At 40.8% G+C, this 26,052-nt stretch overlaps 3 protein-coding genes across 4 annotated transcripts; 1 reads left to right on the forward strand and 2 right to left on the reverse strand.

The window, feature by feature from the left end:
* Positions 1 to 1,681: 1,681 nt before the first annotated feature.
* On the reverse strand, positions 1,682 to 7,986 carry LOC139174421 (interferon-gamma-inducible GTPase 10-like). Its single transcript, XM_070764769.1, has 2 exons — positions 7,882 to 7,986; positions 1,682 to 3,250 (listed from the first exon to the last, which is right to left on the reverse strand). Exon 2 carries the CDS (start codon positions 3,221 to 3,223, stop codon positions 2,054 to 2,056), a length of 1,170 nt encoding a protein of 389 aa, XP_070620870.1. The 5' UTR covers positions 3,224 to 3,250; positions 7,882 to 7,986; the 3' UTR covers positions 1,682 to 2,053.
* On the reverse strand, positions 4,494 to 25,340 carry LOC139174419 (interferon-inducible GTPase 5-like). Of its 2 annotated transcripts, XM_070764766.1 has the most exons (3): positions 25,238 to 25,340; positions 23,410 to 23,474; positions 4,494 to 6,165 (listed from the first exon to the last, which is right to left on the reverse strand). In XM_070764766.1, the coding sequence occupies exons 1-3, from the start codon at positions 25,323 to 25,325 to the stop codon at positions 4,942 to 4,944; spliced, it is 1,377 nt and encodes a 458-aa protein (XP_070620867.1). In that variant the 5' UTR covers positions 25,326 to 25,340; the 3' UTR covers positions 4,494 to 4,941. The 2 variants fall into 2 exon arrangements, with proteins under 2 accessions (XP_070620867.1, XP_070620868.1); XM_070764767.1 differs by lacking the exon at positions 23,410 to 23,474 and having other exon boundaries at positions 4,494 to 6,186; positions 25,243 to 25,306.
* On the forward strand, positions 13,272 to 15,958 carry LOC139174078 (interferon-inducible GTPase 5-like). Its single transcript, XM_070764150.1, has 2 exons — positions 13,272 to 13,323; positions 14,662 to 15,958. Exon 2 carries the CDS (start codon positions 14,689 to 14,691, stop codon positions 15,910 to 15,912), a length of 1,224 nt encoding a protein of 407 aa, XP_070620251.1. The 5' UTR covers positions 13,272 to 13,323; positions 14,662 to 14,688; the 3' UTR covers positions 15,913 to 15,958.
* Positions 25,341 to 26,052: the final 712 nt, after the last annotated feature.

A 26,052-nucleotide genomic window follows, 5' to 3' on the forward strand; every position in this document is an offset into this window, starting at 1 on the left:
TCTCTGTGGCGGCCCCAACCCTCTGGAATCAACTCCCCCCAGAGATTAGGACTGCCCCCCACCCTCCTTGCCTTTCGCAAACTCCTCAAAACTCACCTCTGTCGTCAGGCATGGGGAAATTGATTCCCCTGGGCTGCTTTCACTTTATGCATGGTCTGTATGAGATGTGTGATTGTTTTTATATTAAGGGTTTTAAATTGTTGTAGTATTGGATTTGTATTGTTTTTGTTGTGAGCCACTCCGAGTCCTCGGAGAGGGACGGCATACAAATCTAATAGATAGATAGATAGATAGATAGATAGATAGATAGATAGATAGATAGATAGATAGATAGATAGGATAGGATAGGATAGGATAGGATAGGATAGGATAGGATAGGATAGGATAGGATAGGATAGGATAGGATAGGATAGGATAGATAGATAGATAGATAGATAGATAGATAGATAGATAGATAGATAGATAGATAGATAGATAGATAGATAGATGATAGATAGATAGATAGATAGGATAGATAGATAGATAGATAGATAGATGATAGATAGATAGATAGATAGATAGATAGATAGATGATAGATAGATAGATAGATAGATAGATAGATGATAGATAGATAGATAGATAGATAGATAGATAGATAGATAGATAGATAGATAGATAGATAGATAAATTTCTTTCAACATCTTTCCGTGCAAATTGGGTGCTCTGGGGTGGAGCTCCATTTTCCCTACCCCACTGCATTCCCCCACATCCAGGCAGTAGCCCACCCCTGGTTCTAACTTACCTTGCTGCCGATTCGCTTCCTCCCATGTCACATTGGCGCATGGGCATGCTGCACAGGCATGCATGCAGAGTACCAAAAACTGTGTTTCTGCAAATGTGCAGAAGCAAAAAATGTGCAGAAGCAAAAAACAGCCAAAATAACAGAATGGCAATGCGTACAGTGCTACCGGTTATATAGAACTGGCCCGAACCAGCAGGCACCCACCTCTGATACACAAGTGCCGTAAGTTCAAATATTTTCTACAGTGCAGCGATAGAAGGTCACCAGCAGTTTTTCATTCAGTTATTTCTTCCTGAGAAGTCTCAGGTAGTTTATTTATTTTATGTATTTATTTTGTCAGGCATGTACCACATCTTCTCCAATCACCCCAAGCAACACTTCCTGCCAGACCTAGAAGACATCACCATCATCATTTTGTCTTCCTGCTCTGACTTCCCTTATATTTTATGACTACCAAGCCTATCTGCAAGCCATTTGAAGGGCTTTTTTTTCCGCTGCCTTTGTGTCAAAATTGTGCACCCAGCAGTGAAACCACAGAAAAATAAACTCTGTTCATATCAATTACATGGAAAAAATTCCTTCTCTTGTGGCAGTCCATCCTTCTTCACATCCCTTCCATTGCTCTCAAGGGCATCTTGTCCCAATGTTTTTCATTTCTAACCCCAACCTGTTTTTGCTATGATGTGCCTTTTTCCATTGTTCAGAGTGCTTCATTTCAACTGAATAAAGCCAGAGTTGTGGGTGATCAGGAAAGTGTTTTGCAGCCTTGGCAACTTGAAAATGTAGAATTCAACTCCCAGAATTCCCCAGCCAGCATGTATGAAGTTCAACAACCAGCATGCTGGATGAGGAATTCTGGGAGTTCTTCATTATAATAATAATGAATACAATATCCCAAGTAGAATTCATCATTTTAATGATATTTTAAAAACAATTGTGAATGTTTGAGCTTAAGAGCAAAATCACCATTTTATTTATAATGGGTAAAATAGAAAAAAAAAAAGAGGAAAAGGAAAAAAAAAATACAAGAAAAGAAAACAATCACCCCAAAAAAAAGACAATCATTTTCCTCTAAAAACATCTATTGGCAGAGATACTGTCACTTCAGTTGGAGAATAATTAAAACAAACAGGAAAATAGGTGATTGGAGAAAAGGAATCTAACTAGACATTCAAATACTATGCTATTATTTTCTTTCCCCCCTTCCTCATTTGGAAGAAATATTCTCCTTCAATTGGATGGATGGCTTCTTGGATTTTCCACTGGGATGTTCACCACTTAAGAAACTTTGCTCGAACTTTCCGGGCATCCTCTATTGCATGATCAAGAAATTTTTTCAGGAAATAATTCGTAAAAAGAAAAGAACTCACTCCACCAAACACTATGCGCAGATACTTTACAGACGATGGCATTAGGCAGAGAGCAGACTTCATCAGGAGAGAAAGTACTAGCTGTGCATTGACCGTACTGATTAAAGGCCATTCCTGGATCCCTGATTTCAGCTCTTCAAACCTTTTTCCTGTTTGAAGTGCCAGAAAATGGAGGGAACTCTGGTTTAAGCCAAATACAACCCGGAAGCATTGCAGTGCAAATATCAGGATTCCAATGTCACAAGCTAGAGAGAAGCCCACAACAGGAACTGCTCCACAAACACAAGATACCAATGCTAAATACTTTACATATGGTTTCATCTTAACATTTTTGTCCATCAATTTATTTTCTGAGAAAACCTGCACAGGCAGGGTTAAAATGTGTTTCTTGTAATCAGGAAGTTCGGCAGCCATTGTCTCTCGCAGGCGAGGGAATTCGTACATGTGTGCATGCCGGTTGGATACCAGAAACACTCTGGCAGGGAGCTCAGCTGACGCTTCCAAATTCTCTTCACAATAATTCCTGATATTCTCCAGGGTTTCCTCCATATTGAAATTCCTTTTCCTCTTTTCACTTTCGATACTGATGTCTATTTTGCTGCGTACAAAGTAAAACTTTTTTCTCATTCTTTGTATTTCCATCGCCAGGAAAGCATCATTTTCAGTAAAGCGGTCGGTGACAATCAGAGTAAAGACATCATATGTTTCAAACTGGACCTTCTTGAAATATTCAGCTGCCTTAGAATCACGCGCTCTGATCTCTGGTAGCTCCCATATTGTTATATTGGGAAAAGAGGGGTGGGAATATGCCACTGGCCCTGAGGCTTCCTCTACTCTCCCAACCTCGGCTGCTTCTTCTTCATCATCATTTATGCCCCGGAAGGCATTAATGAAGGAGGATTTACCAGCACCTGCCTTTCCAACAACTGCAATTTTAAGTGGCAGGTTTTGCATTTCATTTAGATATCCTCTGTATTCAGCTGCCTCTTGGGGTATTTTTCCTTCATTCAAATCACTCCTTAAATCTTCAAATTCTCTCCTTATATCATATTTTAGAAATATATTGCCCATAGTTGCTCTTTGTTCTGCAGAGGTTATCTGGAAGTGAAGAGAGAGATTGTCATTCTTTTCACTTGTATCATGTCTCACATTCCCCTTAGTCCCATTTTGTGAGGTCATTCTGGTCTGTAAGTGATAGTTAAACCTCCTTAATGTATCATGGAACAATACATTTGTGCCCCATCTCCACATCATTGGCTTTCACAGGTGCAGGAAATAAGGAATCTGGGCTATATAGATAAATATATAGGTTTATTGCATGCTAAAACTCTCCAAAAGAATCTGAATTATTAGCAGTCAAAGCGAGCTGGTGATAGATAAGATAGAATAGAATGGAATAGAATAGAATAGAATAGAATAATAATAATAATAATAATAATAATAATAATAATAATAATAATTTATTGGATTTGTATGCCGCCCCTCTCCGTAGACTCGGGGCGGCTAACAACAATAATAAAAACAACATGTACAATCCAATAATAAAAACAGCTAAAAACCCCTATTATAAAACCAAACATACACACAAACATACCATGCATAACTTGTAATGGCCTAGGGGGAAGGGCTATCTCAACTCCCCCATGCCTGGCGGTATAAATGAGTCTTGAGTAGTTTACGAAAGACAGGGAGGGTGGGGGCAGTTCTGATCTTCGGGGGGAGTTGTTTCCAGAGGGCCGGGGGCGCCACAGAGAAGGCTCTTCCCCTGGGGCCCACCAAACGACATTGTTTAGTCGACGGGACCTGGAGAAGGCCAACTCTGTGGGACCTTATCAGTTGCTGGGCTTCGTGCGGTAGCAGGTGGTTCCAGAGGTAATCTGGTCCAATGCCATGTAGGGCTTTAAAGGTCATGACCAACACTTTTAATTGTGACTGGAAACTGATCTAGAATAGAATAGAATAGAATAGAATAGAATAGAATAGAAAATGCTATTCTTTATTGGCCAAGTGTGATTGGACACCCAAGGAATTTGTCATTGGTGCATATGCTCTCAGATTCAATGGAACTCAAAGTGGACTGAATTTAGATCTCTTGTGTGCATGATGGGACTCGAGATTGATGATTCCTTTGACACCTGCCTCTCCCCTCAGGCTCAACCTGGTAATTTCTTTCAGACTTTTTAAAATTGAGGATTGCCAGCCTGAAGACGAAACCACAGCAACCCTGTTAAATTGCTTCTAGGACCATTCAATGGATAAATTGCAGTTTAATCCAGTGGCTTTTAGCAGCTTCTCTAGCATTTCCCCTTCAATTACATTAACCAAAACCTCCATTCAAAGCTTTATTTAAAATTCTTTTTTTATTTAAAGGAGAGATATATTTCCAAAAACAATTTGTGCATAGACAGATAATAACTGAAATTATGGAATTAAATGATTATAACATTAATGAGATGTCTCAAGCAGAGTATATTGTGTTTTTTAATGATAACTTTCAAAAAACATTTGAAATATGCAGCTTCAAATTCTTTATTGTTTTCTTATTTACAATTTTTACAAACAGAACAGAAAAGAAACAAAAAAGAAAAAAAGCAATTTCCCCCAAACAGTAGAGATAAATATTTAATTTCTAAGTTCCCATGTAGATGTCTGCAAACAGGGATAGTCATTTGCCCCCTGGATGATCAACCAAGAAAATAGATTATCCTAAAAAGGCATGGAAACATTATTATTTTCCTCCACCTGTTTCATTTGGATGAAATGTTTGAGTGTTTCCTTCAAAGGAGATTTTAGGAGGTTTCTTTAAACTTTCCCTGGGATTTTGGTTGCTTAAGAAGTTTTGCTCGAACATTTCGGGCGTCTTCCACAACATCATCAAGAAAGCTATTCAGAAAATAATACGTGGTGACATATGAACTCACTCCACCAAACAGAGACCCAAGAACGGGTATGGAATCAAGAGCCAGTTCCACAAGTGACACAGCTACCCAGAGAGATGACTTCATCAAAAGAGAAAATACCAATTTCCCATCGATTGCGTTGGCTAACGGAGTTTTCTTGACAGCCAGCCTCAGCTCTTCAAATTCTTTTCCTGTCTGAAGAGCCAGAAAACGAAGGGACCGGTTATCTAAGCCAAACACCTTGCAGAAACATCTCAGAGCATCTATCAAAATGCCAACATCACAAACCATAGAGAGACCCGGAACAGGAATCAGCCCACAAGCACAAGATATCAATGCTACCTTCTTTATATAGGATTTCATTAGTTGTTTTTTCATCCTCAATTCTTTTTCTGAGAAAATCTGCACAGCTAGTGTTAAAATATCTTTCTTGTGGTCAGGAAGTTCAGCGGCTATTCTCTCTTGCAGGCGAGGGAAATCATACATGTGTATCTCATAGCTGGATATCAGATACACACTTGAGGAAACCCCAGCTGCCTCTTTCAAGCTATCTTCACAATATTTCCTTATGGACACCAAAGCGTCTTCCGTATTGAAATTCTTTTTCCTCATTTCATTGCTGACAGTGAAATCTATTTTGCTACGCACGTAGTAAAACTTCTTCTTCATTCTTTGTATTTCCTTTGCCAGTTTAGTAGCATTTTCGGTGAAACGGTCAGAAATAACCATAATAAAGACATCATATGTTTCAAATTGGACTTCCTCCAGATATTCTGCTGCCTTGAACTTAGGTGTTCCAATCCCTGGAAGGTCCCATAGTTTTACATTAGGGAAAGAAGGGTGAGAATATGCCTTTTTTTCTAAGGTTTCTTTTCCAACCTTGGCTGCCTCTTCATCATCATCACTTATTCCTCGGAAGGCATTGACAAAGGAAGACTTCCCAACACCGGCATCTCCAGTAACTGCAATATTAAGGGGCAGATTTTGCATTTCCTTTAACTGTTTTTGGTATTCTACTGCCACTTGGGGGACATTGCCTCCATTCAAATCACTCTTTAAATCTTCAAATTCTCTCATTACATCATCCTTTCCAGGTAGATTGCCCATAGTTGCTCTTTCTTTTGTGCAGATTACCTAGAAAGAAAAAGAGACATTGGGATGTTTCACAGCTAATTCAGGCTCTTGGAATTTGCAGTTCAAGAAGACCCCTGAAAATACCATGGACAACCAAGAAAACAAACCAATGAATACCAAAAACAGTTAAATGAAATGCATAATCTGCCCCTTAATATTGCAGTTACTGGAGATGCCGGTGCTGGGAAATCTTCCTTTGTCAATGCCTTTCAAGGAATAAGTGATGATGATGATGAGGCAGCCGAGGTTGGAAAAGAAACCTTCGAGATAAAGGCATATTCTCACCCTTCTTTCCCAACACCTTGAATTGTGCCCAGAGAAGCCAGCGCAGATTGCAGAGTATAGGTGTTATATGGGTGTACCGAGGTACAACCATGACAGTTTGCACGGCTTCATTCTGGACTATTTGCAGTCTCCGAACCAGCAGTGGCAGTAAGTAGGATGGGGTGGAATGCAGTTCTACCGGCGGAAACGAAGCTGTGTGTCCATCTCCAGCTGACTATCCCCCCTCCCATCTTCTTTCTCCTCCTCGGAAAGCGGCAGGGAGACCAGCATCGGCAGGAGCTGCAGGGGGGCCATTTCCTCCCCCCTCTTTTCTCATCACCTAATCGGCACCCATCCACCTAGCTATCCAGCTTGAGACAAGGGGCGACCCAGGAAAGAGAGCGCGGGAAACACGAAGCGAATTGTCAAGGACACCTCAGCGAGCGACACTGGTAATGTTGTAAGTCAAGGACTTAACAGTTCACTTGAACTATGATGATCATTCAACCCCCTCCCACCTGGTCACATAGCCGGCAAGCCACGCCTACCCAGTCACATGACCATCAAGCCACACCCACAAAATTGTGTGGTAAGGTCAAATTGTTATTGTATACTATTACAAGTACTGCCTTTTATAAGTACAACACTAATATGTCTAGATGACTGTCCAAAGGAGGCAGAGTATGAAAAGTCAATCAGGAGTGGCGGAAGCTTTCCAGATGTTCTCCTCCCTACCAGAAACCCCTAAGCTGGTGCTCTTCTCCTTCTCCTTCTCCTTCTCCTTCTCCTTCTCCTTCTTCTTCTTCTTCTTCTTCTTCTTCTTCTTCTTCTTCTTCTTCTTCTTCATCTTCTTCCTCCTCTTCCTCCTCCTCCTTCCTTCTTCCTTCTTCTCCCTTCTCCTCCTTTTTACTCCTTCCCTCTGCCTCTTCCTCTTCTTCTTCTCCCTCCTCCCTCCTCCTCCTCCTTTCTTCTTTCCTTCTCCTTCTCCTCCGTCTCCTTCTTCCATACATATTCCATTGCTTTCCCTTCTAATTGATAAAATATCTGCCTGACACAAACATAACCCAATCTATTTATACTAACTGCACCCAGCTCCAACCCAAAATCCAGTGTAAACCCAAAGAAGATACCATCAAATGTGGGTGAGATAAAGGCTGCTACCTCTCCAGCTGATTCCCCAGAACCACAAAAAATCTTTGTGCCCAGAAATGAGGGGTGAAGGCTGCATGGATTTCCTTAACCCTCCCAGGTTTTCAACAATTCAATGATTCCTAGAAACAGTGGACGCATTCTGCAGTAGAAAAGAAATTATACTGAAAGCTCAATGGAAAGATCAGCAGAAACTAAAGAGAGGAATAAATTTAAAAGCAGAGTGCTGAAACTACTGTAGCTAAACCTAGAGAGGGAAAAGGAAGGTAAATAAATACTTGCTTTTATCAAACGAGAAATTCTCAAAGGTCTCTATGCAGGCTGCGGTTGATCTCTTTTCAAAAACAGCCAGATTCCTCATATCAGACGGACTACCTCTCTCTTATATGCCCTTAAGTTCTTTGTGCACTGTTTGTGCAAATAATAAAAATGTCCCTCCCATTTTTCAGGACTAAAACCCTGCCTATAGTGACCAACATTAAAAGCAGCTGGTTTACAGGAAAGAGAAACTATCTTTGGATGGCCTTCAGCTTTGGTCTTTGCAAATACTGTGGCAGAAATTGTAAAGCAAGCAAGCATGGAATTCTCCAACCAGGCAGTTTGCAGCATATAAATTCCTGTTCTTCTATCAGGCGTCATTCTCAGAGGGGTCAAGGCTTGCTCTGATCTCTTCCCAAAGTCCCCAGACTCCTCAGAGAGAAGCGGATCCCATTCATACATGGCCTTTAAGTGGGCACTTCTTGCAAATAATCAAACGTTCCTCTCATTTTCCATCACATGCAAGCCTGCCTGGTAAAATCTCGCACCCAGGACCATAGTTCCCTCTAAGCTGAGCAGTGAGCAATCGCTCACTTAAAAATCATCATCAACTCAGAGTTTTCCAAACCTGCCCAGAAGCCGAGAGGGAAGGAGTGAGAGGGAAGGAGAGAGAGAGGAAGAGAGGAAGAGAGAGAAACAGATAGAAAAAAGAGAGGAAGGAAAAGAGAAAGAAAAAGAATGGGAGTAAGGAAGAGAGAAAGAAAATCAAAATCTAGTTTGAAACTAGCTCAGCTATTTAAGTGGCATTTTGATATTGATAGAGTTGCCCTATTATGAGCTCACTGTTATAGACACACAGTACAGTATTTTATTTTGAAATTCTCTGAGGCAAAACAGGGTGGGTTTTTTGTTTGTTTGTTTGTTTGTTTGTTTGTTTGTTTGTTATTTCTGTGCCGCCCAGTCCCGAAGGGACTGCTGCTCAGACACTATACTTTTCCGCCCACCCCCAAAAAAATTACAGGGAACACTGCCCAGAACCCATTTCCATAATCCGGACTTATCCTGGAAAGAGAGAGAAAGAAGGCAGTAGAACAAGTTCAGGAATCGTAGCACCTCAATTACGGGACAGAAAAATTTCTTTCTTTTTTCTTTGGAATGAATTTTTTTAATTTTTTTAATTTTCCACACATATCTATACAAATGTCAATGCATATACCTTACATACATATTACAAATAGTACATTCGTCCATATTTTCCATTTCTGTATCCTTATTTTCAGTTTTTTAAATCAATAGTCTGCATCCAAAATTCATTTCCGCATTCCTCTCTTGCACTCTCTATCTCTCCTACCTACCTACCTTCCTCTCTCTCCAACCTTTTATCTTCCTCTCACCTCTCCTCCTTTAACCTTCTCCTTAAAAACTACTACTTACTCCCTCTCCTTCTTAATCCTTTCTTGAGTGATTCCTCCTTCCAGGCCAAAAAACCCCAAACTTTTTCATTTAGCAGAGTGTAAATATGATATTTTTAACCTATTACCTTATCATTTTTCTTATTTTAAAATTATCTTAAACACATTTGTTGTTATTATTCTTTATTTTGGTATATAATTTGATACTAGTATTAATTAAAAACCTTATAGATCTAATTTCATCATCTGGGTTAATTTATTTCTTTTCTCTTCTCTTTCTTGCTGTTTTTATCTTAATCCCGACCCTAATTAAACTCACATTCTATCCATTTATAACATTTCATCCAAACCTTGTCTTGTTGGGACAGAACAATTTCATCCAACAAGTTCCAAGAAATCTTTCTGAAATGTTCAAAATGTCCTAAAGTCCCCATGTATTTTGTAAAATGTGATGTGCTCAAAACCAGGCTTGTTACATGCACGTTAGTTGTATTGATAGACATGCTTGACAAAATAATACATACAGTGATACCTCAATTTGCAAACTCCTCGTCATACAAACTTTTCGAGATACAAACCCTGGGTTTAAGAATTTTTTGCCTCTTCTTTCAAACTATTTTCACCTTACAAACCCAAGCCGCCGCCACTGGGATGCCCCGCCTCCAGACTTCTGTTGCCAGCAAAGCGCCCGTTTTTGCGCTGCTGGAATTCCCCTGAGGCTCCCTTCCATGGGAAACACCACCTCCGGACTTCCGTGTTTTTGTGATGCTGCAGAGGAATCCCAGCAGCGCAAAAATGGGTGCTTCACTGGCAACGGAAGTCCGGAGATGGGATTTCCCAGCGAGGGGAGTCTCAGCGAAATCACAGCATTACAAAAACACGGAAGTCCAGAGGTGGGGTTTCGAGGACTTCCATGTTTTTGCGATGCTGCAATTTTGCTGAGGCTCCCCTCGCTAGGAAACCCCACCTCCGGACTTCCATTGCCAGTGAAGCACCCATTTTTGTGCTGCTGGGATTCCCCTGTTGGGATTCCCCTGCAGCATCACAAAAACACGGAAGTGAATGTCCTGCAGATGAAAAATCTCATTATTCCTTTGGGGAGGGATCACTTTTCATGCTGAATGCAGAAAAAGAATGGCAACCAAGGGGATCAAATTAAATACGATTTATGCCAACTCTGGACTCTAATGTGTCCACCTTGACACAGTTTACTCTGGGGTGGGAAGAGGTGAGGCCCTGCCACACTCAATGCTGTTGATTAATGCAGATTGAGTCATCCACCCTTGGGGGAAGGGATATTCGCACCCTCCCAAGGCAAGGCAAGCAGTACCAGAGAGACTCAATCAATCAGAATAGAGATGGAAGGGAGGAAAAGACCTTACATCTGTGATGGAGAAAGAAAGAGAGAAAAGAGGAAGGAATAGAGAAATGGAAAGAAAGAAAGAAAGAAGGGAGGGAGGGAGGGAGGGAAGGAAGGAAGAAATTTTTTTGCTAATTTTTTCTTTGCAAAATTTTTTTAGCACCCCCCCACCTCCCCACTCAATGGTGTCCCTCTTTCCCAATCTTAAAATCTGGTCACTTTACCCAAGGCCAAAAACCAACAGGCCAGCACATGCATGCATGTTGGAGCTGAAACATGGCAACGTCTCGAGGACCCTCTGGCTCCATGTGCCACCTATGCAGTGAAGGGCTACCAAAACTTTTACTGCCACACTGTGGACCTGGCTTGTGCAGAACGCCCTGCGTTTTCTTTCAACAGCTTTCAGTGCAAACTGGGTGCTCTGGGGTGGAGCTCCATTTTCGCTACCCCATTGCGTTCCCCCCCCATCCAGGCAGGAGCCCACTCCTGCACCCATGGCACGCATGCCATAGTTTCACCATCATGGGTATAAGGTCTCCTGCTTGAGCAGGGGGTTGGACTAGAAGACCTCCAAGTTCCCTTTCAGCTCTATTCTGATTGATTGAGTCTCTCTGGTACTGCTTGCCTTGCCTTGGGAGGGTGAGAATATCCCTTCCCCCAAGGGTGGATGACTCAATCTGCATTAATCAACAGCATTGAGTGTGGCAGGGCCTCACCTCTTCCCACCCCAGAGTAAACTGTGTCAAGGTGGACACATTAGAGTCCAGAGTTGGCATAAATCGTATTTAATTTGATCCCCTTGGTTGCCATTCTTTTTCTGCATTCAGCATGAAAAGTGATCCCTCCCCAAAGGAATAATGAGATTTTTCATCTGCAGGACGTTCCTTTTATTTTTATTTTTTTATAAAAAAATATATTTTTATTTTATTTTGTCAAGCATGTCTACGAATACAAAGTATAAACATTAACGTGCATGTAACCAGCATGGTTTTGAGCACATCACATTTTACAAAATGCATGGGGACTTTTAGGATAGTTTTGAACATTTCAGAATGCTTTCTTAGAGCTCGGTGGATAAAATTCTTCTGTCCCATAATTGAGGTGCTACGATCCATGAACTTGTTCTACTGCCCTCTTTCTCTCTCTCTCTGGGAAATCTCCGGATTATGGAAATGGGTTCTGGGTACGAGATTCTGACAGGCAGGACTGTATATGATGGGAAATGAGAGGAACGTTTCATTATTTGAAAGAAGTGCCCACTTAAAGATCGTGTATAAATTGGATCCTGTCCTCTCTCAGGAGTCTGGGGACTTTGGGCAGAGATCAAGACCAGTTTGTCTTGATCCCTCTGAAAACAATTCCTGATAGAAAAACAGGTATGTATTTATATGCTTCAAACTGCCTAGCTGTGGAATTCTATGCTTGTTTGTTTTACAGTTTTTGCCACAGTTTTAACAACAACAACAACAACAACAACAACAACGTTGCAAGGGACCTTTGAGGTCTTTGGTCCAACCCCCTGCTTAGACAGAAAACCCTATATTACTTCAGATAGATGTTTATCCAACATCTGCTTAAAAACCTCCATTGTTGGGGCATTCACAACTTCTGGAGGCAAGCTGTTCCACTGATCAACCATTCTGACTGTCAGGAAATTTCTCCTTGGTTCTACATTACTTCTCTCCTTGTTTAGTTTCCATCCATTGCTTCTTGTTCTATCCTCAGGTGCTTTGCAGAATAGGTTGAGTCCTTCTTCTTTGTGGAAACCCCTGAGATACTGGGACACTGCTATCATGTCTCCCCTGGTCCTTCTTTTCATTAAACTAGCCATGCCCAGTTCCTGCAACCGTTCTTCATATGTTTTAGCCTCCAGTCCCCTAATCATCTTTGTTGCTCTTCTCTGCACTTTTTCTGGAGTCTCGATACTCTTTTTGCTTCATGGCGACCAAAACTGAATGCAGTATTCCAAGTATGGCCTTACCAAGGCCTTATAAAGAGGTATTAACACTTCACGTGATCTTGATTCTATCCCACTGCTAATGCAGCCTAGAACTGTGTTGGCTTTTTTGGCAGCTGCTGCACACTGCTGGCTCATATTTAAATGGTTGTCAACTAGATCCTTCTCACAGTTACTACTGTTGAGCAATGTACCACCTATGCTGTACCTGTGCATTTTGTTCATTTTGTTAGATAGCGCCCATTGTTCAAGTTTGTCAAGATCCTTCTGTACTTTGTGCCTATCTTCTGGAGAACCTATTTTGTTGGCTATTCCTGCCAGTTCTTGTCATCTGCAAATTTGATAAGTTCCCCATCTATCCACTCATCCAAGTCATTGATGAAGATGTTTAAAAGTAGTGGGCCTAAAACAGAGCCTTGGGGTACCCCACTGCATAGATCCCTCCATGTAGATGTAAAGAACGAAACGTTCTCGCAAAGAACAAAACTGCCGGCCATCCAAAGGTAATTTCTTTTTGCTGTATATCAGGTGCTTTTAATGTTGGCACCTGTAGGAAACGATAGGCAGGATTTCAGTCATGCAAAATGGGAGGAACATTTTTATTATTTGCACAAACAATGCCCAAGTATATAAGAGAGATGCAGTCTTTCTGATAGGAGGAATCTGGCTGTTTTTCAAAAGAGATCAACCGCAGCCTGCATAGAGACCTTTGAGAATTTCTTCTTTGATCAAAGCAAGTAAGTATTTACATATCTTTTTCCTTTCTAGGATGGGCTGTAGTAGATTCTGTACTCTGCTTTTTAATTTATTCCTCTCTTTAGTTTCTGCTCATCTTTCCATCAAGGATTCTTCAGTATAATTTCTTTTCTACTGCGGAATGTGTACACTTTTTCTAGGAATCATTAAATTGCTGAAAAACTTTGCTGGTTAAGGAAATCCGTGCAGCCTTCACCCCTCATTTCTGGACCCAAATATTTTTGTGGTTCTGGGGAATCAGATGGAGAAGGAGCATTTCTTTTCTCCCCCACATTTGATGGTATCTTCTTTGGGTTTACATTGGATTTTGGGTTGGACCTGAGTGCAGTTAGGATAAATAGATTGGTTTATGCTTGTGCCAGGCAGATATTTTATCAATGAGAAGGGAAAGCAATGGAATATGTTTATGTTTATGTTTATTTAGATTTGTATGCCGCCCCTCTCCGCAGACTCGGGGCGGCTCACAACAAGTGCAAAAAACAATTTATAACAAATCTAAATTTCTACTAAAAAACATTTTTAAAAAAACCATTTTCTAAACTGACATACATACACACATACCATTCATAAATTGTATATGCCCGGGGGAGATGTCTCAGTTCCCCCATGCCTGACGACACAGGTGGGTCTTAAGGATATGTATAGAACAAAGGCTTAGGCTTTTTTTACAGGAAGGTTACATTAAAATAATCTTGCAAATCTGAAAGTACTTCAGAGAGGAAGAGAACATTAGAAAGAAACTTAAATTGATTCTTCCTTAACCGTATTGGGTGAAGGAAGGAGGGAGGGATTGAAATCACTACCAGACTTCCAAGATTTGGTAACTAAAGGTATGTAGACATGAAGGACGGGCAGAGAGCTATGAAATTCCCCACTTTCGTTTCCTTCCACAATCACCCTTCCTCTCCAGTAAACTGATTTTATGTCATCAAATAATTTTCATTCCCTAGGGACCACTTAGATAAATTTTATTTCAAGATCTTCTATCCCTATCTTTCAGGAGCCCTAATGTTGCTCTTAGTTCCACCGTAATTGAATTTACCCTTTTGTTGCTGGCTGTCCCCTTCCTATGTTCCCTTCCGTTTTTCCTAGCGTCCTTGCCATCAGCAAAGAGCTGGGTGTTCACATCCTCTATTTACAGTAGGATAATTTGAACCTGGACCTTTGCGCCTTGTTGAGAATTCTGGGGTGAATCTTTTTATGGTCCATTGGTTTGTTTTCTTGGTTGTCCATGGTAATTATCAAGGGTGTTCTTGAACTGCAAATTCAAAGTGCCTGAAGTAGTTGTGAAACATCCCAATGTTTCTTTTCCTTTCCAGATAATCTGCACAGAAGAAAGAGCAACGATGGGCAACCAACCCGGAAAGCGTGATGTAATGAGAGAATTTGAAAAGTTAAAAAGGGATTTGAATGAAGGCAATGTCCCCAAAGTGGCAGCAGAATACCAAAAACAGTTAAATGAAATGCAAAATCTGCCCCTTAATATTGCAGTTACTGGAGATGCCGGTGTTGGGAAATCCTCCTTTGTCAATGCCTTCCGAGGAGTAAGTGATGATGATGAAGAGGCAGCCGAGGTTGGGATAGGAAAAGAAACCTTAGAAAGAAAGGCATATCCTCACCCTGATTTCCCTAGTATAAAACTATGGGACCTTCCAGGGATTGGAACTTATAAGGTCAAGGCAGCAAAGTATCTGAAGATAGTCCAATTTGAAACATATGATGTCTTTATTATGATTATTTCTGACCGTTTTACGGAAAATGCTGCTATGTTGGCAAAGGAAATACAAAGAATGAAGAAAAAGCTTTACTATGTGCGTAGCAGATTTGATGAAACTGTCAGCAATGAAATGAGGAAAAGGAATTTCAACATGGAAGACACCTTGGTGTCCATGAGAAAATATTGTGAACGTACTTTGAAAGAGGCAACTGGGGTTTCCTCAAGTGTGTATCTGATATCCAGCCGTGAGGTACACATGTATGATTTCCCTCGCCTGCAAGAGATAATAGCCACTGAACTTCCTGACCACAAGAAAGATATTTTAACACTAGCTGTGCAGATTTTTTCTGAAAAAGAATTGATGAGGAAAAAAGAGCTAATGAAATCACGTATAAAGAAGGTAGCATTGATATCCTGTTTTTGTGGGCTGGTGCCTGTTCCGGGTGTCTCTATGGTTTGTGATGTTGTCATTTTGATAGATGCTCTGAGATGTTTCTGCAAGGTGTTTGGCTTAGATAACCGGTCCCTTCGTTTTCTGGCACTTCAGACAGGAAAAGAATTTGAAGAGCTGAGATCGGCTGTCAAGAAAACCCCGTTAGCCAACGCAATCGATGAGAAATTGGTATTTTCTCTCGTGATGAAGTCATCTCTCTGGGTAGCTGTGTCACTTGTGGAACTGGTTCTTGATTCCATACCAGTTCTTGGGTCTCTGTTTGGTGGAGCGAGTTCATATATCACCACATATTATTTTCTGAACAGCTTTCTTGATGATGCTGTGGAAGATGCCCGAAATGTTCGAGCAAAACTTCTTAACGAACCAGAATCCCAGGGAAAGTTTAAAGAAACCTCCTAAAATCTCCTTTGAAGGAAACACTCAAGCATTTCATCCAAATGAAAGAAGTGGAAGAAAATAATAATGTTTCAATGCTCGTTTAGGAGAATCTATTTTCTTCTGTTTAAGAATTATCTGATTGAAATATGTGCTTGATCATCCAGAGGGCATATGACTATTTCTGTTTGCAGAAATCTCCATTGGAACCCAGGAATTAAATATTTATCTCTATTGTTTGGGGGAAGTTGCTTTTTCTCTTTTTGTTTCTTGTTTGCTCTATTTTAAGGAATTCTAAATAAAAAACAATAGAGAATTTGAAGCTGCATATTTCAAATATTTTTTGAAAAAAACACAACATGCTCTGCTCGAGACATCTCTTTAATGATATAATGATTAATTCCATAATTTCAGTTATTATCAATCCATGCAGAAATTAATTTGTGAAATATATCTCTTCTTTAAATAAAAAATAATTTAAAATAAGGTTTGGAATGCGGGTTTTGGTTAATGAAATTGAAGGGAGAATGCAGGAAAAGCTGCTAAAAGCCACTGGACTAAATTGCAATTTATCCACTGTAACATATGTCAATTCATTTACAAACTGAAGTAGAAATACTTTGTGAAGTTGTTTGAATATGGCTTGGCTGAGAGCAATAGCAATAGCATTTAGATTTACAATAATCCCTCGCTACTTCGCGGTTCATCTTTTGCGGATTCGCTACTTCACGGGTTTTCAAAGAGGGCTTAAATCCATTAAATCCATTGAAAATTTTAAATCCATTAAAAATCCATAAAATTCTTCTACAGTACTGCTGTACTCTATTAAAGAGACTGGTAGGATATCACATGTAGTTCCAGCTGAGAAATATTATAGAATGACTGTTTAATGCAAAAGGTGGGTTTTAAAAGTCCAAATACTCATTAAATACATAAAAAAAATATTTTTCCTTTACTTCATGGAAATTCAATTTTCACGGGTGGTCTTGGAACGCATCCCCTATGAAAAATGAGGAATCACTTTATATATCATTTCACAATACTTTAAAGCCCTCTCTAAGCAGTTTACAGAGAATAAGCACATTGACCCCCAAAATCTGGGTCCTCATTTTACTGACCTTTGAAGGATGGAAGACTGAGTCAACTTTGAGCCTACTGAGAATCAATCTGCCAAACTGCTGGCAGCTGGTGACCAGCAGAAGTAGCTTGCAGTCTTCCACTCTAACCATGACACCATCGAGGCTGCACCACGAAGAACAGAAGAGGCAAGAGTTCCCTTTAGGCAGGGAAGAAATAAGCTGAAACCACAACGGTTCTTGTGAATGGGGTTACATTCCTCAGGGATAATTTAATAGGAGTCACAGGTTGGATAGGGGAGGGATTATTGAAGCAACAATGGGTGCAAGTTGGGAAGGTTCCACCAGGCTTCAGTAACTAAACGAAGCAACAGTTTTATCAAACCTGTTTTCTGGCCTGACCAACTGAATATGCCCAGCCCAAAATTGGCCAGGTTCAAGGAAGGATGGAGGCACAGAGGTAGCGGAAAGTCTAGCTTGCCTCCTCCCCAGTTTTAATATCTCAACTGAGTTATTTTTTTGACAAAACTGGAAGGGAATCCCCCCACGAAGCAGGAGGTGGGTTTGCATGCAACTAGGGATTGAGATGCATAGAAATGTGAGGTGGCTACAGGTTGGGCTCCTAGGTCTCTCTCCCTGGCTCTTCTGAATGGTATCTAGCCCAAAGCTGCCTCCTGGGTGTGAGAAGATTCTGCTGTTGGATGGATTCATCCAGCTCTATAAGAATCTTTCCAGCTGACCTGGAAAGTACCATATTTTCCCCAAAATAAGACCCTGTCTTCTATTTTTTTGAACCCTGAAATAAGCCCTTGGCCTTCTGGTCATGCACCAAAGCCCTATTGGGTTTGTTGTGCACTTTGAGTTCCATTGAATCTGAGAGTATATGTCCAATCACAGTTGGCCAATAAAGAATTCCATTCTATTCCATTCCATTCTATCCTATTCTCCTATCCTATTCTATCTTATCTACCACCAACTTGCTTTGACTACTAATAATTCAGAACATTTTGGAGAGCTTTAGCATGCAATAAGCAACAAGCAGGAAGAGGGAGATTGTGATCCCGCTGTATAGAGCGCTGGTGAGACCCCATTTGGAATACTGTGTCCAGTTCTGGAGACCTCACCTACAAAAAGATATTGACAAAATTGAACGGGTCCAAAGACGGGCTACAAGAATGGTGGAAGGTCTTAAGCATAAAACGTATCAGGAAAGACTTAATGAACTCAATCTGTATAGTCTGGAGGACAGAAGGAAAAGGGGGGACATGATCGAAACATTTAAATATATTAAAGGGTTAAATAAGGTCCAGGAGGGAAGTGTTTTTAATAGGAAAGTGAACACAAGAACAAGGGGACACAATCTGAAGTTAGTTGGGGGAAAGATCAAAGGCAACATGAGAAAATATTATTTTACTGAAAGAGCAGTAGATCCTTGGAACAAACTTCCAGCAGACGTGGTAGATAAATCCACAGTAACTGAATTTAAACATGCCTGGGATAAACATATATCCCTCCTAAGATAAAATACAGAAAATAGTATAAGGGCAGACTAGATGGACCATGAGGTCTTTTTCTGCCGTCCGATTTCTATGTTTCTATGTTTCTATATAGTTATCTATACAGCCTGAACTCCTGATTATCTGCACTCCCCGCCCCAACCCAGCTTGGCCGAAGGGCTCTGTGCTTAGTTCTGGCCAGCTGTTCAGGGGCTTTGCTCGCCCGTTTTCCCCACCTCGCCTCCTCTCCTGCCTTCACCTCCACCTGGGCCCCATGGGGCAGGGAAGCCGTGAGGTTCCTGTGCTTTCTCTCTCTTTCTTTCTCTTTCTCTCCCTCTTTCTTTTTTCTCCCTCTCTCCCTCCTTCCCTCCCTCTCTTTCTTTCTCTCCCTTCCTTCCCCTTCTCCCTCCCTCCCACCCCCTGAACCCAGCCCCTTCCCTGGGGCTCAGAAGGCACTCCAGCCCAGGAGCAGCTTCACCTGGAGAGAGAGGGCAGGGCTTTCATTCCTCCTTTGGGCCCAGAGGCTGACGGGCAGGATGTCGCAGCACAGGAGCCTCCCGGCTTCCCTGACCCATGGTGCCCAGGTGGAGGTGAAGGCAGGAGAGGAGGCGAGGTGGGGGAAACGGGAGAGCAAAGACCCTGCACAGCTGGCTGGAACTAAGCACAGAGACCTTCGGCCAAGCTGCGTTGGGGCGGGGATGGCGAGGTTGGGCCGGGAGTGCAGATAATCAGGAGTTCAGGCGGTATAGATAATTATATAGGCTTATTGCATGCAAAAGCTCTCCAAAATGTTCTGAATTATTAGTAGTCAAAGCAAGTTGGTGGTAGATAAGATAGAATAGGATAGGATAGGATAGGATAGAATGGAATGGAATGGAATAGAATAGAATAGAATAGAATTCTTTATTGGCCAACTGTGATTGGACATATACTCTCAGATTCAATGGAACTCAAAGTGCACAACAAACCCAATAGGGCTTTGGGTGCATGACCAGAAGTCCAAGGGCTTATTTCAGGGTTAAAAAAATAGAAGACAGGGTCTTATTTTGGGGAAAATATGGTACTTTCCAGGTCAGCTGGAAAGATTCTTACAGAGCTGGCTGAATCCATCCAAAATCGGAATCTTCTCACAACCAGGAGGCAGCTTTGGGCTGGATACCGTTCAGAAGAGCCAGGGAGAGAGACCTAGGAGCCCAACCTGTAGCCACCTCACATTTCTATGCACCTCAATCCCTAGTTGCATGCAAACCCACCTCCTGCTTCGTGGGGGGATTCCCTTCCAGTTTTGTCAAAAAAATAGCTCAGTTGAGATATTAAAACTGGGGAGGGGGCAAACTAGACTTTCCGCCACCTCTGTGCCCCCATAATTCCTTGAACCTGGCCAATTTTGGGCTGGGCATGTTCAGTTGGTCTCGCCAGAAAATAGGTTTGATAAAACTGCTGCTTCGTTTAGTTACTGAAGGGGGGCGTTTGCCCAGGTTCGCCTGGTGCACCAGTTGCGGCCCTATCTGGACCGGGACTCACTGCTCACAGTCACTCATACCCTCATCACCTCGAGGCTCAACTACTGTAATGCTCTCTACATGGGGCTACCTCTGAAAAGTGTTCAGAAAGTTCAGATTGTGCAGAATGCAGCTGCGAGAGCAATCATGGGCTTCCCTAAATATGTCCATGTTACTCCAACACTCCGCAGTCTGCATTGGTTTCCGATCAGTTTCCGGTCACAATTCAAAGTATTGGTTATGACCTATAAAGCCCTTCATGGAACCGGACCAGAATATCTCCAGGACCGCCTCCTGCCGCACGAATCCCAGCGACCGGTTAGGTCCCACAGAGTTGGCCTTCTCTGGGTCCCGTCAACTAAACAATGTCATTTGATGGGACCCAGGAGAAGAGCCTTCTCTGTGGCGGCCCCGACCCTCTGGAACCAGCTCCCCCCAGATATCAGAGTTGCCCCCACCCTCCTTGCCTTTCGCAAGCTCCTTAAAACCCACCTCTGTGGTCAGGCATGGGGGAATTGAAAAAAATTTCTCCCTTTCCCCCTAGGCTTATAGAATTTATACATGGTATGTTTGTTGGTATGATTGATCTCTTAAATTGGGGTTTTTGTAGATTACTTTTTAATATTAGATTTGTTACATTGTTTTTTATTGTTGTTAGCCGCCCTGAGTCTTCGGAGAGGGGCGGCATACAAATCTAAATAAACTAAACTAAACCCATTGCTGCTTCAATAATCCCTCCTCTATCCAACCTGTGACTCTTATTAAATTATCCCTGAGAAATGTAACCCCATTCACAAGAACCTTTGTGGTTTCAGTTTATTTCTTCCCTGCCTAAAGGGAACTCTTGCCTCTTCTGTTCTTCGTGGTGCAGCCTCGATGGTGTCATTGTTAGAGTGGAAGACTGCAAGCTACTTCTGCTGGTCACCAGCTGCCAGCAGTTTGGCAGATTGAATCTCAGTAGGCTCAAAGTTGACTCAGTCTTCCATCCTTCAAAGGTCAGTAAAATGAGGACCCAGATTTTGGCGGTCAATGTGCTTACTCTCTTGACAAATGTATATTTTATTTTATGTATGTTGAGAGCATATGCACCAAGACAAATTCCTTGTGTGTCCAACCACACTTGGCCAATAAAAACTCTATTCTATTCTATTCTAAACCGCTTAGAGGGGGCTTTAAAGTACTGTGAGATGATATATACAGTGATTCCTCGTTTTTCACAGGGGATGCGTTCCAAGACCACCCGTGAAAATTGAATTTCCATGAAAGATATTTTTTTAATGTATTTAATGAGTATTTGGACTTTTAAAACCCACCCTTTGCATTAAATAGTCATTCTATAATGTTTCTCAGCTGGAACTACACGTGATATTCTACCAGTTTCTTTAATAGAGTACAGTAGTAGTGTAGAAGAATTTGATGGATTTTTAATGGATTTAAAATTTTCAATGGATTTAATGGATTTAAGCCCTCTTTGAAAATCTGTGAAGTAATAATAATAATAATAATAATAATAATAATAATAATAATTTATTGGATTTGTATGCCGCCCCTCTCCGTAGAGTAGAAGTAGCCAATCCGCAAAAGATGAACCACGAAGTAGCGAGGGATTACTGTAAATCTAAATGCTATTGCTATTGCTCTCAGCCAAGGGATATTCAAACAATTTCACAAAGTATTTCTACTTCAGTTTATAAATGAATTGACATATGTTACAGTGGATAAATTGCAATTTAGTCCAGTGGCTTTTAGCAGCTTTTCCTGCATTCTCCCTTCAATTTCATTAACCAAAACCGGCATACAAACTATTTTTAAAATTATTTTTTATTTAAAGAAGAGATATATTTCCCAAATTAATTTCTGCATGGACAGATAATAACTGAAATTATGGAATTAATCATTATATCATTAAAGAGATGTCTCGAGCAGAGCATGTTGTGTTTTTTTTCAAAAAATATTTGAAATATGCAATTCTCTATTGATTTTTTATTTAGAATTCCTTAAAATAGAGGAAACAAGAAACAAAAAGAGAAAAAGCAACTGCCCCCAAACAATAGAGATAAATATTTAATTCCTGGGTTCCCATGGAGATATCTGCAAACAGAGATAGTCATTTGCCCTCTGGATGATCAAGCACATATTTCAATCAGATAATTCTTAAACAGAAGAAAATAGATTCTCCTAAACGGGCATTGAAACATTATTATTTTCTTCCACTTCTTTCATTTGGATGAAATGCTTGAGTGTTTTCTTCAAAGGAGATTTGGGGAGGTATCTTAAAACTTTCCCTGGAATTCTGGTTCATTAAGAAGTTTTGCTCGAACATTTCGGGCATCTTCCACAGCATCATCAAGAAAGCTGTTCAGAAAATAATATGTGGTGACATATGAACTCGCTCCACCAAACACAGACCCAAGAATGGGTATGAAATCAAGAGGCAGTTCCGCAAGTGATACAGCTAGCCAGAGAGATGACTTCGTCAAGAGAGAAAATACCAATTTCCCATCGATTACGTTGGCTAATGGGGTTTTCTTGACAGCCAGCCTCAGCTCTTCAAATTCTTTTCCTGTCTGAAGTGCCAGAAAACGAAGGGACCGGTTATCTAAGCCAAACACCCTGCAGAAACATCTCAGAGCATCTATCAAAATGCCAACATCACAAACCATAGAGAGACCCGGAACAGGCACCAGTCCACAAACACAAGATATCAATGCTACCTTCTTTATATGTGATTTCATTAGCTCTTTTTTCCTCATCAATTCTTTTTCGGAGAAAATCTGCACAGCTAGTGTTAAAATATCTTTCTTGTGGTCAGGAAGTTCAGTGGCTATTGTCTCTTGCAGGAGACGGAAATCATACATGTGTACCTCACGGCTGGATATCAGATACACACTTGAGGAAACCCCAGCTGCCTCTTCCAAACTATGTTCGCAATATTTTCTCATGGACGCCAAGGTGTCTTCCATGTTGAAATTCCTTCTCCTCATTTCATTGTTGATAGTTTCATCAATTCTGCTACGCACATAGTAAAGCTTCTTCTTCATTCTTTGTATTTCCTTTGCCAACATAGCAGCATTTTCCGAAATACGTTCAGAAATAATCATAATAAAGACATCATATTTTTCAAATTGGACTTCCTTTAGATATTTTGCTGCCTTGACCTTATAAGTTCCAATCCCTGGAAGGTCCCATAGTTTTATACTAGGGAAAGAAGGGTGAGGATATGCCTTTATCTCTAAGGTTTCTTTTCCTATCCCAACCGTAGCTGCCTCTTCATCATTATCATTTACTCCTCGGAAGGCATTGACAAAGGAGGATTTCCCAACAGCGGGATCTCCAGTAACCGCAATATTAAGAGGCAGATTATGCACTTCACTTAACTGTTTTTGGTATTCTGCTGCCACTTTGGGGACATTGCCTTCATTCAAATCACCCCTTAAATCTTCAAATTCTTTCTTTATAAAATCCTTTAGAAGTAGATTGCCCATAGTTGCTCTTTCTTCTGGGCAGATTATCTGGAAAGGAAAAGAAACATTGGGATGTTTCACAGCTACTTCAGGCACTTTGAATTTGCAGTTCAAGAAGACCCCTGAAAATTACCATGGACAACCAAGAAAACAAACCAGTGGACCATAAAAAGATTCACCCCAAAATTCTCAACAAGGCGCAAAGGTCCAGGATCAAATTATCCTACTGTAGATACAGAATGTGAACACCCAGCTCTTTGCTGATGGCTTTGACACTAGGAAAAATGGAAGGGAACATAAGAATGAGACACCCAGCAACAAAAGGGTAAATTCAGTTATGGTGGAACTAAGTGCAACTTTAGGACTCTTGAAAGATAGGGATAGAAGATCTTGAAATAAATTTATGTAAGTGGTCCCTAGGGAATTAAAATTATTTGCTGGCATGAAATCAGTTTACTGGAAAGGAAGGCTGATTGTGAAAGGAAAATGAAAGTGAGGAATTTCATAGCTCTCTGCTCGTCCTTCATGTCTACACACCTTTAGTTACCAAATCTTGGAAGCCGGATGGCGATTTCAACCCCTCCCTCCCTCTTGCACCCAAAACAGTTAAGGAAGAATCAATTTAAGTTTTTTTTAATGTTCTTTTCCTCCCTGAAGTACTTTCAGACTTGCAAGATTGTGTTAATGTAACCTTACTGTAAAGAAGCATCTGATCATGTTTCCTATCTGATCTAAATCCTAAAGGTCCTTAATTTAACCACTGAGCCCTGGTGTCACAGTGCTTAATTGTAGGCAAATTCTGCCCACAGCCTAGAGTTTGATCCTGACTAGGTTCAAGGGTGACTCATCCTTCCATCCTTCCAAAGTCGGTAAAATGAAGACTACTGCCTTTTATAACTAAACACTAATACGTCTAGATGACTGTCCAGAGGAGGAAGAGTATGAAAAGCCAGTCAGGAGTGGGGGAAGCTTTCCAGATGTTCTCCTCCCTACCAGAAACCCCCAAGCTGATGCTGTTGTTGTTGTTGTTGTTCTTCTTCTTCTTCCTCCTCCTCCTCCTCCTCCTCCTCCCCTCCCTCCTCTTCCTCTTCTCCCTTCTCCCTCCTCCTCCTCCTTTCTTCCTTCTTTCTCTTCTTCTATACATATTCCATTGCTAGCATTTCTTATTCATATCAATATCTGCCTGACACAAACATAACCCAATCTATTTATACTAACTGTACCCAGCTCCAGCCCAAAATCCAGTGTAAACCCAAAGAAGATACCATGAAATGTGGGGGAGATAAAGGCTGCTACCTCTCCAGCTGATTCCCCAGAACTACAAAAATCTTTGGGTCCAGAAATGAGGGGTGAAGGCTGCATGGATTTCCTTAACCCTCACAGATTTTCAGCAATTCAATGGTTCCTAGAAACAGTGGACACATTCTGCAAATAGTTTTAACTTTAGCTAACTGTTTGACTTATTTTACTGTTCTGTATTTATTTTTACTGTACTTATATCGTTGTAAGCCGCCCTGAGTCCTTTGGGATTCGGAGGCAAAGAAGTCGAATAAATAAATGAATGAATAAACAAATAAACAAATAAACAAGTAAACAAGTAAACAAGTAAACAAGTAAACAAATAAACAAATAAATAAATAAACAAATAAATAAATAAAAAGTAAGTAAGCAAGTAGGTAAGTAAGTAAAATTATACTGAAAGCTCCTTGATGGGAAGATCAGCAGAAACTAAAGAGAGAATAAATTTAAAAGCAGAATACAAAAACTACTGTAGCTAAACCTAGAGTGGGAAAAGGAATGTAAATACTTACAGTACTTGCTTTTATCAAATGAGAAATTCTCAAAGGTCTCTATACAGGATGTGGTTGATCTCTTTTCAAAAACAGCCAGATTCCTCATGTCAGAAGGACTACATCTCTCTTATATGCCCTTAAGTTCCTTGTGCACTGTTTGCAAATAAAAAAATGTTCCTCCCATTTTTCAGGACTAAAACCATGCCTATTGTTTCCTACCGGTGCCCAACATTAAAAGCAGCTGGTTTACAGGAAAGAGAAACTATATTTGGATGGCCTTAAGTTTCGTTCTTTTTAAAAACTCTGCAGAAACTGTAAAGGAGGATTTCCCAACACCGGCATCTCCAGTAACTGCAATATTAAGGGGCAGATTATGCATTTCATTTAAGTGTTTTTGGCATTCTGCTGCCACTTGGGGGACATCGTCTTCATTCAAATCACCCTTTAAATCTTCAAATTCTTTCTTTATAAAATCCTTTAGAAGTAGATTGCCCATAGTTGCTCTTTCCTCTGTGCAGATTATCTGGAAAGGAAAAGAGACATTGGGATGTTTTCACAGCTACTTCAGACACTTGGAATTTGCAGATCGAGAAGACCCCTGAGAATACGGTGGACAACCAAGAAAACAACCAATGGATCATTCCTAGCTTTGACGCTAGGAAAAACGGAAGGGAAGATAGAAAAAATAACTCAATGTGCAGAAATGTCTAAATTGAGCCTAAAAATTAAAGGTAAAGAAGACTCACAATTTTATGATTGCTGGAATCTACTCTATCACTGGTTAGAAAAAAGAAAAAAATCCTTGCTAATTACAATATGAACATGTAAAATAT

The sequence above is a fragment of the Erythrolamprus reginae genome, chromosome 11, assembly GCF_031021105.1.
Source record: "Erythrolamprus reginae isolate rEryReg1 chromosome 11, rEryReg1.hap1, whole genome shotgun sequence".
Taxonomy (NCBI): domain Eukaryota; kingdom Metazoa; phylum Chordata; class Lepidosauria; order Squamata; family Dipsadidae; genus Erythrolamprus; species Erythrolamprus reginae.